Consider the following 19,362-nt stretch of genomic DNA (forward strand, 5'->3'; position numbering starts at 1 on the left):
TCGACAAGCCTGTATGCAAGCCTGGCTTCCCACACTGCTGAGAGCTGTACACAATGAGACAAACAAGCACATCTGCCGGTATTGAGTAACTTGGTAGCGTGAAGTAAAGCACAGCATAATATTATCTTTGCTTTGTGATATGATACACAGTGTGTGATATAGATTGTGCACAAACCAGACGTGTTGAAACACTGCATTCCATATTAATGGAGATGTTTCCTTTGCTGGAAGGCCTGTTTTACTGTTAACTGTGTACGTGTTATTCAACTGAATCTGAAACCACTGACAACATACCGGGAATATACCAGACATGTAAAGCAGGTAAGATGTCAAAGACAGACATAGAAATGGCTAATTGATAGCCAACTTTTGGTATAAGATTCTTTGATTTCTTGTTTACTTGATATACACCATGTTATGATTTAGACTAAACATCCAGATGTTGCGGGCCGTGACCGACCTCTTTTCCATTTAGTCAAGTTTTCACTAAATATGTTATAACTAGACTGAGAATCGAGACAAGGGTGCCCGGTAGCTTATTTGGTAGAGCACTGGTCTTGTGATCGGAAGGTCGCAGGTTCGAATTTAGGCCAGGACGGACACAGGTCAACTTAATGTGAAGACCCACATAAAACTACTGTTCTATTCATGAAACAAAACCTTCGACATGATATTCCCAGATGTTTTTGTTTTGTTGTTTTATCATTTTTGTTAAACATTTACGGGTAGTGGAGAGTGGACAGGAAAGAAGTAACAAAACTAACGCCTAAGTGTCTTGTTTTCATTTTTGTATCGTGGTACAAAAAGACAGTTTCTGTCAAAGCAAACGAGTAAAACAATAAGTACACTATGCACATTTACATAAGTATTTCAACCAACATAGCAGTACTAAATGCCTGATGGTGGATAGCAACACAAAATCTTCTTTATTGATTACAAAATGACTGACAAAACAAAGACACAAAATAGGAAAATAAATCAATCAATCACTCGCATATCACTGATAATTTTCATATGTTAACATTGAAGAAAAATAGGAAAGAGACACCAACACTTCCTAACTGCCAAGGCATGACATTAAAAACATCATAACAAACACAACCACAAAAATAACATTATTTATCAAGATTCCCAAAACCCTCGCCGGCATCTTTAACCGTTAAGGTCAAAGTGTGGAAACTAAATTTATCAAGAAAGAATTTAGAAATGTAGATTAGTTTTAACCAATAACTTAGGTTAAAACAAGCACAATGTGAAAAAAGCCTAAAGGGAGGTAATGCTCTGTACCAGCCTGTAGATCCAGTAAAGGATACACGAACGAGGAGATCTAATTTTTAAGAAGTGAAACAGGAAAAGTGGTCAACTTTTCGCTGCTCGTCACGTATATATATGCTTATATATAAGGTCGAGGCGTGAGCCGAGATCTGATATGATTCAGCCTTTCGAGACATTTGCACTGATAAATCTGGATATCACAGTCAAATCTAACGATAACGATTTTATCGTATTCCATTTCGGAAGAAGAACACATTAACCCCAGTCTAAGAAATCGGTCAAGAGCAAGGGAGGCTACTGTCATGTTGGAAATGTGGGCTTGTCTTTTCCTGCTTTTGCAACTTTGCTGCTATAACTTTAATTTCTCAAATACACTTTCGTTTTCTAAGACGTAAATAAGGCATCTAAAAACAACAAAGAAAAGAAAAATATTGTGTAAACACATCACACAAAAAAAAGGTTCAGTGGAGGAACACGGAACAGCCTTGGCGGTTACTTGCAAACTTTTAGACTTCAAAGGCTTTCATTTGGCTATTCTAAGGAACTGAAGTGCCCCGGACTGTACATATCAGTGAAGTCCTCTGGCTCATTTTGTGTGTAGAAGGCAGCTTTCAGTTATTCGTCGTTATCGACGGACTATAGTGTTGATAATTTGGTCGAATCGCCAACTGCAGACGACACAACATTCCAAAACAACTTTCAAAGATGGCGTCTTCCGATAGCCTTCGTGACTGTTTTGAAGCTGTTGAGTTTTGTGTGTGGATTTTGCATGGCTACGACAAAGAGGGATGGGACAGTGATTCATGCTGGAGCAAAACGTTTAAATCGGCTGCTCATTTCTAGCCTTTACGTGAGTGATGAGCGCTAATAACCTGCAAGAGAACTCGCTTCTCGCTCCAAAGTTCAGTTTGTTTACGGCTGTTCCAGTCGCCTCCCTCGGTAAGATTAAAACATACCATTCTACTACTTCTCTGTTAAATATTGGTGGAAACAGTGTGTATTTATTAATTACACAGCTTAATCTTTCTGATGCAATTACTTTCCTTTTATAAATTTGCGCTTTAAAATAATGGGAGACTTGTGTTTCCTTCAGGTGAGATTTTTTTCTTCAAAATTACAATTGGAAAACTACTTCCTGCACGATATCAAATTCACTAGGAACTTCCTGCGCGATATCAATTGATATACAGTTCCTAGTTGACCAATGACTACAGCTGTTTTTGTCATGTGATCAGTAAAAATACGATAAATAGGCAAATATTTAAAAAACAATCTCCTCAAACGTTTTGGTGATGAATGATGTTTTAATGATCCAAATTGTCGCCCCCACGCGGTGCTTCTTCAGGGTGATAGATGAAGCTGACAAATAACTACAATTTGGATCATTAAAACATTATTCATCACCAACACTTTTGAGGAGATATAAATATTTGCCTATATATCGTATTTTTACTGATCACATGACAAAAACAGCTGTAGTCATTGGTCAACTAGGAACTGTATATCAATTGATATCGCGCAGGAAGTTCCTGGTGAATTTGATATCGTGCAGGAAGTAGTTTTCCAATTGTAATTTTGAAGAAAAAAATATATATGACAAAACAATAATGGTTATAGCATTGAACCAGCTTCCGTGCAGAACATTACAACATTCTCTAAACTTGGATAATCGGAAAACACATAAATCATACAAATAAAAAGTAAAAGAACCCTTAACAATTCTTCTGATTGGCATTTCATGAAGACCAAAATATATTGTACTCACTGTTTAACGATGACGAAACGAATGGAACATCACAACGTTTGGTTTAAGCGTGTTTATTCAAATTCTCATACACACGTTTCAAACAATAACAACATTGAGAACGTTAACAAGCAGATTGCTTATGGACACGTTCTTGAACTTATAATCAATACACATTCAGATAGCAAAACATGGCGAACAAGTGATAGCTTCAACACTTATCTTGATAATCTTTAATTATATTTTATACAAATAGGGTAAAGAGAGAGAGAGAGAGAGAGAGAGAGAGAGAGAGAGAGAGAGAGAGAGAGAGAGAGAGAGAGAGAGAGAGAGAGAGAGAGAGAGAGGGAGAGAGAGAGAGGGAGGGAGAGAATGCCTGGCTACATCAATTGCACAGTTAATATAATATCAGCCGAAGCGATTAGTTAACATAACATAGTCTTGTACAACAGAGAATATTTTCGTGTTCAAAGATATAGTTAAATCAGTATTTCCAAACAAGAGTGTTTTGCAGTCCAGAACGTGTGTTGGCAGACTATTGAATAAAATGGTTCTATGTTCTTTAAATTTTGGACAGTGTAATAAGAAATGTTCAGAATCTTCCGGGCATGCTCCACACGTACATTCTAAATTATCAGAGAGGTGTCGGTTAACTAAGTCTTGTTGCAAATCGCTCATGTTTAATCTCAACCTGCTGTGAAGTAACTGTCCCTGGCGGTTGCCTGAATAATAATACGGTGGAACAAAAACATCTCCATCGGTCAAATACCTTTTAAATTCACCAACTGACTGCGTTTGTTGTATATTTTCTGGAAGATTATTCCACAAAGCTGTCGTTGAAGGAAAAAATGAAGATTTATATAACTCACTTCTGCACAATGGAAACTTACGTTCAAGAGGGCGTCGTCTGTGGTAAGGATTTACATCGGAAACCAGGACCGGCAGTTTGAAATATAAATATTCTGGGGTTAAACGATTTACAATTTTATAATACAGCAAAAGTTTATGACGACGTCGCCTTTCTTTCAGGGGCACAAAACCCGATTCGTTATACAGTTTTTGGTGGCTTGTGCCACGTACTGCACCTACAATGATTCGGATTGCATCGAGATGCAATGTCTCCAACTCGTCTGCCAAACACTGTGTACAGTTATCCCAGATAACGTCCGCATAATCAAACAATGGTAACATAAAGGATTTATATATAACTTCAAGTGATTTTCTGTTTAAACGATGCTTGAATAAACCAAAACACGCAATTGACTTTCTACATTTAGCAATTAGACTTTTTATGTGGGAATCCCATTTACAATTACCTTGTAGAATGACGCCAAGGTGCTTGTGATTTTCAACATCAACTAAGTGTGCATCTTCGAAATACAATGGTGGAAGTAAAACATTTTGTTGCCTACAAATGTCCAACAATTCTGTCTTTTGACAATTAAAAGTGACTTTCCATTTAGAAGCCCATGTGCGAATTTTATCCAAATCAGAATTCAAAATCTCTGCTCGTACATCATCGTTATCTAAACTTAAGTACATACTCGTATCGTCTGCAAAGAGTTTCAACACTGATTCAAGACCAACACCAATATCGTTAATATAAATGAGAAATAAAAGAGGTCCTAAGACAGAACCCAGAGGGACACCAGCAGAAGGGGTAGCATAACTTGATTTGGTTCCTTTCAATACTACTGCTTGTCTGCGATCGCTCAAGTAATGTTCAAACCAAACAAGCAAGGGACCTCTTATACCTATCGCCTCAAGCTTGTGGAGCAGACCGCGATGCCAGACTTTATTAAAAGCTTTGGATACATCAAAAAATATTGCCTGTGACATAATGTTTTTATCAAGTGCAACACAAAAATCATCATATATACTCAATAGTTGATAAACAGTCGAATCACCAGCAATAAAACCAGATTGGCAGTGTGTAATCAAATCATAATTTTTCAAATAACCAAACACACGGATTTGTATACATTTTTCAAGCACCTTCCCAATACAACTCAGCAAAGAGATTGGACGGTAGTTGGAACAAGCACTCCTATCGCCTTTCTTAAAAATGGGCGTAATGTGAGCAATTTTCCAGACAACTGGAAAAACACCCTCAGACAAGGATCTGTTAAAGAGAACTGTAAGCGGTGGAACGATAACAGGTAATCCATCTACAAGCAATTTATTATGTATTCCGTCAGGGCCCACGGCCTTGGATAAATTTAAATTCCTTAACACTTGGACAACTTCAGCTTCTGTTAATTCAAAAGTCGATAAAGATGTATTACACCAATTTGCCTCGGGCAGGGGATCGTCTGGATTTTCAACTTTAGACTGGCTTTCAAAATAATTATTAAACAAAATCGTTTTTTCACAAATGTTATCAATAATTTTTCCATTATCTTCTAGCGGTGGAATTTCGTTACATGCAACACCTTTTTTCTTCAAGAAGGAATTAACAAGTTGCCACCAATTTTTGCTTCCGAAGTTCTGTTTACAATTTATCCTCTCATCAAGTTCTAGAAAATAATCTCTTTTTCTTTTACGAATTTCATCTGTATACTGATTTCTAGTCAGGCGGAATAATGCCCACTGCTCAGGTGTATTTAAGCGCTTAGCAACTTGATGTATACAATTTTTTTGCGTTTCGTAATTGTAAAATATGTTCAGTCATCCATGGGGCATCATCTTCACGTACTGTTATTATCTTAACAGGCATACATGTTTTTGCAACACGGAATAAATGTTCAGAAAACAAGGCAGCAGCTTCGTCAATGGACGCATTTAAAACTGTGTTCAAAAGATCAATTTTGTTCAATTCAAACAAAAATGTATCAACATCTAACTTGGCATAATTATATATAGTCCTTTTGAACTGACCTTTTTTTAGTCTCTGTGACGTTAATTTTACACATGGCACAGAATGGTCACTACAAATGGGGGGTAACACTACAACTTCACTGATTAAGTTTATACTCGTGGTCAGGATCAGATCGATGCATGAGGATTTAGTTTCTGTAATACGTGTGGGTTCAGTAACGAGCTGGTGCAGATTGTTTTTTTGTATTAAATTAAGAAAGTGGGGAGATGGATTATTCAAAAAATCTTCGTTAAAGTCTCCAAGAATTAGAAATTTATGTGGTGTTCTCATTACTTGCTTTACAGATTCGTCAACCAAGTGCCAATAATCAATCCGAGAGTCTGGTGGTCGGTAAAATGAACCAACCAGCACAGTTTCTTGCAATAATTTAGTTTCTACCCAGACTGCTTCAAGGCCTGGAATTAACAAATCAGGCCTTGGTTTGCAAATAAAATCGTTTTTCACATAAACAGCTACCCCTCCATATCCATCTGGCCTATCAAGACGCACTGGGGGATGAAATCCTTTGAGGCATAAACTGTCGTTTGATATCGAGTCACACAACCAAGTTTCTGACAAAGTCACAATATCGTGCTCTTTAACTTCACATTGTAAAATATCAATCTTGTTTCGCAAACTACGTACATTTATATGCAAAATAGAGGTATCTTTAACATGCTCTCTACCAGGCGGGCCTGGGTTTGGGTGGACATCTCCTGACAATAAAACCATCAGCAAAATGACAAAAACATGTGTCACAAAACTATGCACGAATATAATGTTCCAAAGCATATGCCCGTAACGCTTACTTCCAATTGGTTGACTAAAATAGGAAGGTTGCGATTTTGAGTCGGGTATGGGGTTTAAGGGTGTGGAGTTGAAACATTCAATATTTTTCTCGTAGTACACACACAAGAAATGTGCATGGAAAAAGATGAAGAGAGCTGTTCGAAAACCATTTTGTCCGTGAAAAACTAAAAACATATATACCAGGACGGTGTCAAGATCAAGAAAAAACAATTTTTGCGAGCACCTGGCCGATATTGCGTAAAAACAACCAACCCTGGATCTGAAATTAGCGATGTCTAAAGGCATTCAAAATTTAGGTTACAACTTCTTTGAAGAAGAAGAACCAGGGCTGGGCATCGGTAGCTAGGCATGGGACAAGCATCAGTGAACGGGTCTCTCTCTCTAAAAGGGAATAACAGTGGTTAAGGAGCGAAAAACAGGGGAAAGCTATAGCGAAAAGCAGGTAAACAAAGAGGTCATAAACGTTTTTATACAAAGTAGGAAAACAAAATGAATGAACATGACGCAATTTTGACATGGTCCTGTCAAAATCGCTGACGCGGCTGTCGGAAAAAAGTTGACAAAATGAACGGAGATGAAATGGTCCTGAGTGTATACAACATGAAACAAATGACGAGGAAAGAAAACAACTGTTTTTAGTCATTTGAAGCAACAACAAGAACACTTACTAAGAAATAACGTTTCAAGCATCCAGCACACGGAGCAGTTTTACATGTGAGTCGATGTCGCGTAGTTTGGTCGTGACCCATCAATACACTTATACATCCACACAAGTACACCTACCGAAAACACACACACATACACACACACACACACATACACACACACACACACACACAAACACTACACAACACACACACATACACACACACACACACACACACACACACACACACACACACATACACACACACACACACGTCTTCAAGGTAAGGCAGCAGAGTCGTGGAACAAAGATCAGAAAAAATATTCAAGCATGCAAGTGTCAAAATAATGCTCGCACACAGCAAAACACTCGACGCATTACGCTGGTTTCATTTATAACACCCCCCCCACACACACACACACACACACACACACAGACAAACAGACAGACAGACAGACACACATACACACACGCGGGAAGAAAATATATCAGGACGCCAGATAACAGTGAAGTGCACAGCCTAGGGAGACATCGGCCAACATCACCATGTTCGACAATAATTAAACCAGTGTCAATTAAGCAATGCAACGGTTACAGGAAACATGAACTGAGGACAGGCTTCTCTGTCCGCGGGTCAACACTCGACAAAACACAGCGCTGGGCTTGGCTTTGCGCTGCACAGTCAATGTTCTATTATAGTGTTCGTTCGCAGCATTGTTTTTTCGTCTTGCGTTGGCACATGAACTTATTATTGTCTCATAAATCGTCACTGCGATGGTCAGACACTGTAATACACTGTAATACAGGCATACGTAGGTTTTCAGTTCATTACCATCACTATAGCTCGCCTTGGATTGCCATACAGTCACATAAGACGATTACTACATAAAGATCACCTTAATTGAGTTGTCTTGAAGAAGTAAACGAAATCCGTGTCTACGAGAGACTGTGCAATTGATCAGTTTTGGCGTTTTCTCAGCAATAGCAGGTTCATTCACAAACATACTCTGTACTACACATACACACACACACACACACACACACACACACACACACATACGCACACACACACACTCACACTCACTCACACACACACGCACACATACAGACACACAGGCGGCGATGGGTACTTTTAGGTTATGACGTTCGGTGTTATCTCAGGTTGGAGTCAGTTTGCACAGGTATCCAAAACACACAGGTGTGGAGACAGAAAATATGTCAGTTGCAAAATACTTCCAGTTCACGCATGGTGGTGAGCTTGGTGACACTGCCTCTTTTCTTAACAAAGATCATGCCATCGCGAGTCCAGGTGTCTTCAAGTCTGCCCTCTCGCTTGAGCTTCCTGGCCCTACCGGCGATACCAGCCCTTGTCTTCGTCAGATCCTCATTGACGAATATGTTGGGGTGTCGCTGGGGTCCCGCTGAGTCTACTCTCTTTAGGGCCGGCCATTCCAGGTTCGTGAACAGTTTGGTGACATCGGCATTCTTCAGGTTTTTCCTCGATCGCATGAGTTGCTCTTTTTTCACAACGTTTCGACCACTTGGGTCTTCCTCAGGCACAAATATCAGAAAAAAAGAAGAAGACATACACCAGAACAGAAAGAAGAACTTCAGATTAACGATGCACATTGTACTTCTCACAAACCAGAACAAACCCACAGATGAGCAAGAGAGGCTATAATCCATGATAACACAAAAATGTAAACAAACAAAGGGAGGTAATCATGACTTACACCAGCTGTAAAGATACACTCAAAAACATCACTTTGCAATGTCCATCACTATATGATTCGAATTAGGCCTTTATTCTTGTAATATATAATTAATTCGTTCGTTCGCTCTTTCGTTACAATCAATATTGATTTCTTCTGTTAGATATGTTCAATACAGTTTTACAACGTTGAAAGCGCTTCTGTATGATTGCATTTAAACACTTATCAGCTTGCTTGGATCAAACCATGGATTCCTGTGTGACAGTGCTACGATTCGTAGAAAGAAGTAACACATTGTGGTGTATATCTTATTATCAGACTACATACGATAAATACATCGTAACATTAATTGGGGCTTATTTCGTGCTACCTAAACGTGAGTTCACTTTTTACAGCTCTCGTCAAGCCCTCACAAGACGAAAGATGTCAAGAGAAGGAGACCTGGACACTGAAACCCTTATGGAGACAGATGAGGAGGAAAACAAGATAAGTAAGAAATAAGAAATAATGTGTTTTTTTCTGTTTGTGATGGAGGGGTGATATACTGACCTGAAAACTAATCTAACATTTACTCAATATTTGACTGTGATTGAGAAGCCCCTAGGGTGTATGTATACCCTTTAAAAAAGTTAAGGACCACTTTTTCAAGCGCATGCCATACAAAAATGGCAAGGTTAAATTATTTAATTTTGTCTGTATTGTTCTATTGAAGAACTGAGGACTGTCTCCAGAAAATGACACGTCAAACATGCCAGCGAAAACAACGCTAGAGCTTGTTACTCTAGACAACCCTCTGATTTCAAATTCACAACAGTACTATTTCTTACGACGAAAAACTGCACAATCTTAACCCGGCAGCGATCACTAGTTAATCTCCCACTAATCGGTAGTGAGATGTCCTACGACGTAAGATAATTTCTCCCCATACCACCACAGAGCCCCAATCAAACGATTTCGTTCTACACTACTCGTCATAAAAAAATATACATAATTATGCGTTTGAGGGCAGATCTTTCTGATGAGATCGTTTATCGTAAAATCAAATATATGACTGGAAAGGCCGTTTATTCCCCTAACTTATTCAGAAAACAGATTGAGTTTACATGACGTAGTGTCGATACAGTGGAACCCACAAAACAGACACCCCCCAAAATCTAATTCGCAAAATCAAGGTTCCCGCATTAAAATTGACAAAAATCAGAACTGCTAAAACGAAACATGTGTAACATGTCCTTAGACCAAACAATCAAATCTACATTCAAATCAGTCAGTTTTGTTCACATATCTTGTCTACCATGGACGCAATAGCATGCTGAGCGGTGTAGGTGTCAATCCTCTCAGAAGGCATAAAAGGCAGTTTTTGAAGCTGTTTTAGCGGGTAATGAGACAAAAGATGGTACATTTGAATAACTCGCTAACACATTGCCTTCAAACTTTCGGAGATTTGTGCTCACACATGTCGTAAAATACATAAGGAATTTCATGTCATTTGAGACATTAGGTCTGCTGTTATTTGTCATGTCAGAAAAAGTTCATAAATTGACGAAAGGTTTTTGCTGACTCATCGAAAATATTTATTTTGTTGAAATCTTCAAGAATAATGACAGATGCGCCACATACTCAAATTTCATGTACATATTTTTATCAGACGTGGGTGGTATGAGGATTTCAACGCGAAAGTAGTTTTTAAGAAGTTGACTCATTCAGAGCGCTGAGCGCAAATGTCGGCCTAGGCCTAGCAAAGCTCACTGCCGACACGCTTAACTGATCAATGGCTCTTGAAAAAGCATCTTCCAAGAATGTTTGTGTGCGTTTAAACAAGTGCGCTGTAAACTGCCATTGTTGAAACTGTATTAAATGTAAGGGTAAATTGAAGCTTTCATTTGTTTTAAATGCATACTAATTTTAATTTGTCTCTGTTCAATCGGACAGGGTACATCTTTATTTTTAAAACTCTTTCTGGTATGTCGCATAACAGCAGAACTAATATCTCAAATGACTTCAGATTTCGTGTGAATTTACGACATGTGTGAGCACAAATCTCGGAAAATTTGAAGGCAATGGTTACACAAATGTACTATTTTTTGTCTCATTACCCGCTAAAACGGCTTCAAAAACTGCCTTTTATGCCTTCTGAGAGGATTGACACCTACACCGCTCAGCATGCCGTAGCGTCCCTGTTAGACACGATATATGAACAAAACTGACTGTTTTGGGTGCAAATGGGATTGTTCTGTCTCATGACATGCTAAATATGTTTCGATTTAGTTGTTCTGATTTGTTGTCGATTTTATCGCGGGAACCGTGATTTTGCGATTTTGATTTTGGGGGGGGGTGTCAGTGTTGTAGGTTCCACTGTATTGACACTACGTCATGTAAACTCAATCTGTTTTCTGAAAAAGGTTGGGGAATCAATGGCCTTGTCAGTCATATACTTGGTTTTACAATCAACAGCCTCATCAGAAAGATATGCCCTCAAACACATCTGTATAGTTTTTATATGACGAGTAGTGTAGAACAGCGCCATCTGCAAAGTGCTCTCTACAACGCCCCCAGACTCTAATGCGTCCATCAGCAGGTTCCAATAAGAGGCTGGACCAATCTGTAAACAAGAACCGAGCCCTACGATGACGTAACCACCTCACATGTAGTGCACCAGGCTGGATGGTTGGCAGTCAATGTTGATTTGCGGACTGGGCGTCTTTCACTGAAGTTGAAAGCGTGTAAGCAAATTGTAACACTTTGATTCCTGACAACAGTGTGTGGTGGCAGCTCATGGTCGATGCCTGCTGCCTTTTTAGTAACCTTTTTTTGCTGCATGACCTTCATTTGGATGAGGCGATCCTTCACGTTCCTGCTTTACACATGGGTTAATCTGACTAATCAAGTCTTCTTTTCCTGGTTGTTGATAAAGCTCTGATCTAAAAAAAAAATTTAAGAAAATTAAATATTGATTGCATTGTATTACCCATCTTCTCCTGAATTTAAAAATGTATAGATATGTCATGTTAACAATGTGCTCAGATCTACAGAAAATAGGTTCAGTAAGTACTATACGGTCGCATGCTTCGCGGAAACGAGCGTGATTTATCTCGGTATTGTTAGCCGAGACTATCTAAATGTATCTCGTAGTCTTGGCGATGACTGGTTTGTGGTGTTGATCTTTTAATTTGATACCGATTGACTAAATGTTTTTATCTTGCTTCATGCAACTTTTTGTTTTAATGATTTTTGATGACCACATGTTTTTTGCCGTTTTGGAAAAGGTGATGCCGCAGTGTCATAACCATTATTTGTCTTATTCAATTTCATTGATATTTGTTCCACGATATCTTTGACTCGGTTTGGACTATATGGTTGCATTTCACATTTGGTACATTGGTTTATGAAATGTTCATTTCAAGATTGCCGATTATTACTAGTTTTTACATTCAGTCAATACTTTACTGAACGATTTAACAAGGTCAGAGTGTGAAGTGTATGTGTGCCTCTCTGTGTATCTGTGCAGATCATATAAAAAAAAACAACCACTAAACGGATTTGTATGAGAATTGATGTACGCATCTTTGAGGGCATTTCCTTGTGGCTTTTTCTCAGATCTTTAATAGGGCTATTGATGACGTCATAATTATATGTCTGTTTGCAGAATTTGAGGCGGCACTGTCGCAGATACATTTGTTCATAAAGTACCTTGCAATTGTCACATAATCTTTGATTCGGTCCGGACTATGGAGTTGCATTTCAGCTAGGTACTTTAAAATTTCGTAAATGAAATGTCATATCTTGCCTACTTATGTTTTATTAAAAATCGCAATTTAAATAACGCATTTGGTATCATTATATTCCACATTGCTTCTTGTATCCAAACATATGTAGTTGAGTGTGATTGGAAACTGTGCTTAGAAGTGAAAAAACCCGTTTAATCATCACTTTTGAGGTTTTGGAACAAAACAAATATAATTGACATTCGTCTATTCCTTGGCCATTTCTAATTCAAAAAGTATATAATTTTAATGTGTTCGAGGTTAGACATAATACCCATATTATGCTTAAAAGTTCGTTGAATGGACATTACCTTTCGAACCTTTTGCTTCTAAGCTCTGTTTCACCCAGTGAGAGAAGGTCACATCGAGTCTGTAACACGCAAATTACGTCATGTTTTAAAGGCGAGAGATAATTGTGTCACATTGCGACGTTATATGGTATTCAAAGTACCTATAAATGCTGAGAACCCAAAGTACGAGTTTTGGACAAAAATGTCGTGCTTTCTCTGACCTTAAGGATTAAACAATGTACAGTCATTATATATGTACATGATAATTGTGTCATATGGTTCAGCGGCTATAATACTATAGCAATAACGTATTTCTGTATGGTTGGTTTCAGGTTGCCGTTTATGTCCAAAGCAGTTTCCATCATGTGCTATCAAGCCTATTATGTCTGACATCGTCATCGCAGATATTTTGGGACAAACAAGGGACACCGGTGTTAAGATTGAGGAGATTGCTTTCATAGCACTGTTTTGCGCCTTGTTAAATATGCAAGAATCAATTTCCGTCATATTTCACGTAGATGACCTTGCCATCCTGAACACACTTGACAACAAATGGAACGACACAATTATGAAACTTGCCCCTGACTATTTGCCATACCATGACATTTTTGAACGAAAAAAGATTGACGAACATCATTTTCGTGTTCGTGTTGAGCCACACAGTGATGAAAAAGGCATCTTAAGAACGTATGCCTTCCACTCAAGCCTATCCCTGGACAGGGGACTTGACAGACACCCATCTCACTCTACAATGCAGTACACATTTGACAAGGCTCAGGACAGCTCTGTGTGTGCATCCACATCGCATGACGGTCTGCCGTCATACACCGATTTCAAACTAAACCAAGAAATACGTATACCACTACAGGATAATGGACATAGTGTGTGTTTCCAGGAAGACCAGAGGCTTCAGGCAAAACGAATTGGGAAAACGCTTACCCAACAAGAATTAGGCGACAGTATATGGAACTTTCATGAGCTTGGAGAATACATTTCCGCTTTGTCAAAAGTTCCTGGAGGTGGAATAGTATACTTTGGTATTCACGAACAAAAGAAAAAGAATACAAAGTTCATTTCTGAAGGTGTTCCACTAAGTCATTTGAAAAAGTGTAACTTGAAAGAAAGCTTTGACGAACGGGCAAGTGATTTACTATGGGTTGGACAAACTCAACCAAACGATGCTGACAACAAAAGGTCGGTTGGAACAGTGAAGTTTATCCCGTTACCAGATAGGCATGGTCAGATAGATCGCTACATCATAGAAGTAACAGTGCGACAGTTTAAAGGAGTGTGTTTCTTCAGGAAGAATGGGCCAGAATCGTACGAGCTAAATCAAGAAAACGAACCGGAAGAAGTCAAACCCTGGCAGAGATGGGCAGCATTGTCCAATTGTAAAACATTGAAAGTCATTGAAACACAGTTTGAGTGGCATGATTAGTTGTGTTACCAAGCACATGTCTCTCCCCAAAAAGCAAGAAGACCACATCATGATGAACTTTCTTTTGCATCAGAATGGTAGGGCATGAGGATGTGGTGCAGGTTGAAAGGGAATTAGTGACGTGTAAAATACTATTTGCCTGGGTTGAAGAGAGAAAAAGCTGAGAAGGATAGACAGAGAAATACAGAATGAATGTGTCTGTGCGCGGAGCCTCTGTGTCCCGTGTCATGGTTGACTGATATCATACGGTTGTATGTATCTGAGCAATGTTTGACAGCCAAGCTGGACCAGACAAGTCACTAGATCGTTTTAAGGAGTGATTCTGAATTGTTCGTTTTTAACTGACTATCTGCAGTCCCTACGATGGAAAATCTGCGCGTTGTGTTTAATGACTTAGTCTGCTTGTGTGTCGCAGACTCGGACTCTGGGACCAAGACCCTTGGTGAGCAAAGCAATTGATCTTTTATCGAATGGTCATGCCACTTAATTGTTAGTTTGTGCTTTTGTTCAACGAACAAATTTGATAAAGTCTGTTGTTTATTTCAACCATTGCGTGAGGAACTCGGCAGCCGTTCGGTAGCAGATAGTATATACTGGGACGATCGGTGTTATGCCATGCCATGCAATGCCAGACTCCGTTTGTAGTCAACGTAAAGACGATTCAGCTGCTGCGGCAGCAGTTCATAACAAGAAATTACATCAACCACTTCAACTCCGGCTCCCTAATGGTTCGTCGGTGTATTCGGCGGAACTTAGGGCCATCATCTTGGCATTAAAATTAATTTATCAATCCAGACATCAGTCTTTTTTGATTGTATCTGATTCGCTTTCAGCTCTTGAAGCGATATCCACCAGAAAGTTTACTCATCCTTTTTTAGTCGACATTCACGACCTTCATACTAAACTTATTTCTGAAGGCAAGATTATCAATTTTATGTGGGCGCCCAGTCATATGGGCATACACGGCAACGAGGTTGCTGACAAGGCAGCAAAGGATGCTCTAGATTTGACGGTTCCTCGTCTCCCTGAGCAGTCTGTTCCTTTTACTGACTTGCGTAGGAAGACACTTTGTTACAGCTTAAAACTCTGGCAAGACCGTTGGTCTGCCTGCACGGAAAACAAATTGTATAAAACTCTTCCTGACCTGTTAAAGCCACTTCCTTTAGTGGCTTCAAATAGAAAAGAAGAAAGTGTTTTGGCCAGGTTACATACTGGTCACACTTATCTCACTCATGTTCATCTGCTTAAAAGAGAAGAGGCACCATGGTGCTACGCATGTGATACTGGTTTTACTGTGAGTCATTTTCTCACCGAGTGTGCTGATCTGTATGATCAACGAGAAAAGTATTTTGGCACCTCGAGCTTGAAAAGTATTTTTACAGAGGTCAGCTCTTCAGCTCTTTTTGGGTTTTTAAAGGAGTCTGGTCTTTATTTTAAGATTTGAATTTTAAAACAACCTAGTTTATTTGACATATGTGACCCTCCACCACGAAATGAGTCGCATGTCACCTCGCGCGGTTCTGCGCTAGGCTTGATATAAGTCCGGAGAGTGTATGGTAACAGCGTGAGGGTCACCTTAGTCACAGGCTTATAACTCAAACAGTTTTCGCTCTTTTCTAAAACGGGTTTCACCACTGGATAGAGCATAAAAAACTCTTTATGAAAATGTAAAAATATGAAAATCATGCAAAGGTGACATGCGACTCATTTCGTGGTGGAGGGTCACATATAGGGTTTTGCTTTGACTTTTTTGTTGCCTTCGGGTGACGTTACGGTTTTATGTATTAGAAGTGTTTTAATCTAAAAATGTGCAATGATTAACTTGTGGGGTCCTGATTTGGCCTATTATGGTCCGCTGGACCCGAAAAGCAACAGCTAACTAACTAACTAACTATCATCCTAGCTGTTTAAACGCCAACTTGAGTGAGCTGTATTTTGTTATGTAGTACGTGTGTGTTATCTGTTAGTATTTGAATTGTCATTTCTTGCAAGGTGAATCCATGCTGTCACCTTTCTGAGAAAAGATCAGATTTATATTTCATGAAACTTAATTTATCTTTGACATTATAAGATGTTTGATGGGTTGTTGACAGACCAGCTTTTTTGCCGGTCCGAGGGGGAGCATATCGTCTTTTGTCGAAACAAAAATCGATATGCCCCCCGAGGACCGACAAAAAAGCTGGTCTGTCAACAAACCACCACACATCGTTTTTGTCATCATTTTGGTAGTGAGAAAATAAGTGCACAATCAACCCATGCTTTGAAACACGGGTTCCGTGCTGATAACCACACGAGTCCCGGTTTGATAACCACTGGCAATCAAAGCTGGCGTGTGAAAGCAACTTTCTGTGTTTTTGAGTTCATTAAATGTTGGGATGAATATGTCAGGTTTGAGGATGCACAGTTCTGTAGGTTCATCTCGGTATTCCACCCCCTCGGCTTTCTGTTGTAAATATTAAGCTGAGTGATCGAATGTGGAAGCTACGTTTGGTCAAAGGTCACAGAAGATTTGCGTCGTGCAGCGAAGGAAAGAATCGCGATCTTGTTTCCGACTCAGTACCTCTTTGTTTTTCATTAGACCTGTCATTCTGCTTGCTCGGCTTTGTTAGATGTTTGCATATCTTGTTGCTATTTTCTTTGCTTTTATTACTGTTTCTTATTTGTGCTTCGTTTATCGATACAACGTCTTGTGCACGGGTCAAAATGTGTGTGTGTCAGGGGTCGTTTTACTTGAACTTGACGTTCGTGCTTCTCCGAACGTCTGTGTATCGAAACACAGATACACGCACTCCATGACTCTGAAAGAAGACAAAGCATATCGCTAGGTTTAAATTTTTTTATGAATGTATGACCTTTCATGGAGTAGTTTTGTTTTTTGTTTATTTTTGCCAGTTTGCCAGTTCGTTTTTTGAACTTTGCAAAGCAGTGTCGTGTCGTCTGTTTAGGTCTAGGGAAACACCAATAAAAAAAGCCGAAGAATCCCCGAGCGTTTCTATTGGGTTTGCTTTTGATTATCCATGTATAACCTGCTTCCTGCAACTATGGTAACCGGGGATTTATTGCCTGTGGAACATGAGATTTATTTCCCAGGTGCTTGTGAATGAAAACTCGTGAAAATGATGACAACATCGTTTATTTGTCCTCGAACACATCATGTAAACGCTTTCAACGGCGTCGTGATAGTGCCGTTATGTACAACGAACTGTACTTTCGAAAGGGACGGTCCTAGATTGCATTTCAGTCTAGATATAAAGTGTAAATACTGTGAACTTAAACCTTTAATTTTTGATGCGTGAATTCATGGGTGATTATTAGCTGTGTGGAACTGTATTATATGTTTTCTTATTTCTTTTCTTTAACTGTTCGTCTGTTGATTTTATTATCCCGTTTTACAATTTTATTTGTTTTCTCCTCTAATATATACTGATCAGTTCAAGTCTTTCTAGCAAATTCTTTTATCCGAGTTTTCTTTTTACATTTAGTCAAGTTTTGACTAAATGTTTAAACATAGACTGAGAATCGAGACGCGGGTGGTGGTGATGGTATTGATGGTGTGTGTGTGTGTATTTATGTAAGTCTGTGTGTGTGTGTGTGTGTGTGTGTGTGTGTGTGTGTGTGTGTGTGTGTGTGTGTGTGTGTGTGTGTGTGTGTGTGTGTGTGTGTGTGTGTGTGTGTAAAACGATTTCGAGAAAACTACTGGACCGATCTTCATAACACTTCACAACAAAATAGAATAATAAATCATATAATTTTGATTGCCAAAATGTGTACACGTAAATATATATATGGTGAGAGATATGTTATATTGGAAAACAACCTGTATGTTAGGAAATATTCATTATGTACTTCAGTTAATATGAAGTTTAAGGGTATGGGGGGATTAATGAACAGAGGGGGGTGAGATGGGAGAAAGATGTTGGACGAGACTTGGTTATGTGTCTTGGAATGCAGGTGTACATTAGGTTGTGTGTGTGGCTTACCTGTGTAAAGAACTGTTAACATTTTTAAACTTGATAAGGATGCTATAAAATAACAAAATGGTAAAACGTATTGGGATGTATTGATGACGTGATGTGTTTTTGTAGATGTATTTGTTTAGAAGAAAACAAAACGATAATGACGACAAAGACAACGAGACAAGAAATAAATGCCAAGGAATGCTTCATTCAATAAACGATACAACACTAAACAAATAAAATAAATAAGAACAATAAAAAGACTATTGTGCTCCATGTCAAATGACGCATGACGCTAGTTTGGTGAGTAGAATTGGTGTCGATTTCTCCTGAGCTCTGACTGCATCGACAACGTACCATACCATTTGAGACTTTCATGACTTGTATAACGACCAGAAAGCGCAAACAAACGTAATGGCTAAAACAATCATTACGAAAACCAAACACACGAGAAAAAACGACACACAAACAAACAAATCAAAACATTTCCCACCAACACATTTGATTATTTCCAACATGCTGTTGTACTAAAAACTAATATGGAAATTATAGCGTACAAAGTCGATTTGTCCTGTGAATGTTATCTTTTGTCCCAAATTAAACCATCCAAAAAATGACCTTTCTCTTTTGTATTATTGTTCGGAACGTTAGCAGTCTATCTGTTTCCAAAACATATGTCAAACAATAATGAAACGTTTTGTGTACGTTTTTGTTTTGTGGACACGCACACACACACACACACACACACACACACACACGCACACAAACACACACACACACACACACACACACACGCGCACACAAACACACACACACACGCACACATACACGCACACAAACACACACACACACACACACACACACACACAC

At 38.9% G+C, this 19,362-nt stretch overlaps 1 protein-coding gene across 2 annotated transcripts; it reads left to right on the forward strand.

Moving 5' to 3' along the window:
- Window positions 1-7: 7 nt before the first annotated feature.
- LOC138950424 (uncharacterized) lies at window positions 8-19,109 on the forward strand. 2 transcript variants are annotated; one of them, XM_070322161.1, is made up of 3 exons: window positions 8-321; window positions 9,440-9,534; window positions 13,431-19,109. In XM_070322161.1, exons 2-3 carry the CDS (start codon window positions 9,468-9,470, stop codon window positions 14,534-14,536), a joined length of 1,173 nt encoding a protein of 390 aa, XP_070178262.1. In that variant the 5' UTR covers window positions 8-321; window positions 9,440-9,467; the 3' UTR covers window positions 14,537-19,109. The 2 variants fall into 2 exon arrangements, with proteins under 2 accessions (XP_070178262.1, XP_070178263.1); XM_070322162.1 differs by lacking the exon at window positions 8-321 and adding an exon at window positions 1,960-2,214.
- The last annotated feature ends 253 nt before the right edge of the window (window positions 19,110-19,362 follow it).

The sequence above is a fragment of the Littorina saxatilis genome, linkage group LG16 (assembly GCF_037325665.1).
Source record: "Littorina saxatilis isolate snail1 linkage group LG16, US_GU_Lsax_2.0, whole genome shotgun sequence".
NCBI classification, from domain to species: Eukaryota; Metazoa; Mollusca; class Gastropoda; order Littorinimorpha; family Littorinidae; genus Littorina; species Littorina saxatilis.

Bases quoted from the DNA above. Each gene is read 5' to 3' on its own strand.
- LOC138950424 (XM_070322161.1), top strand. From the start codon at position 9,468: ATGTCAAGAGAAGGAGACCTGGACACTGAAACCCTTATGGAGACAGAT. The intron at 9,535-13,430 runs GTAAGAAATAAG...GGTTGGTTTCAG, and splicing joins TGAGGAGGAAAACAAGATAA to GTTGCCGTTTATGTCCAAAG.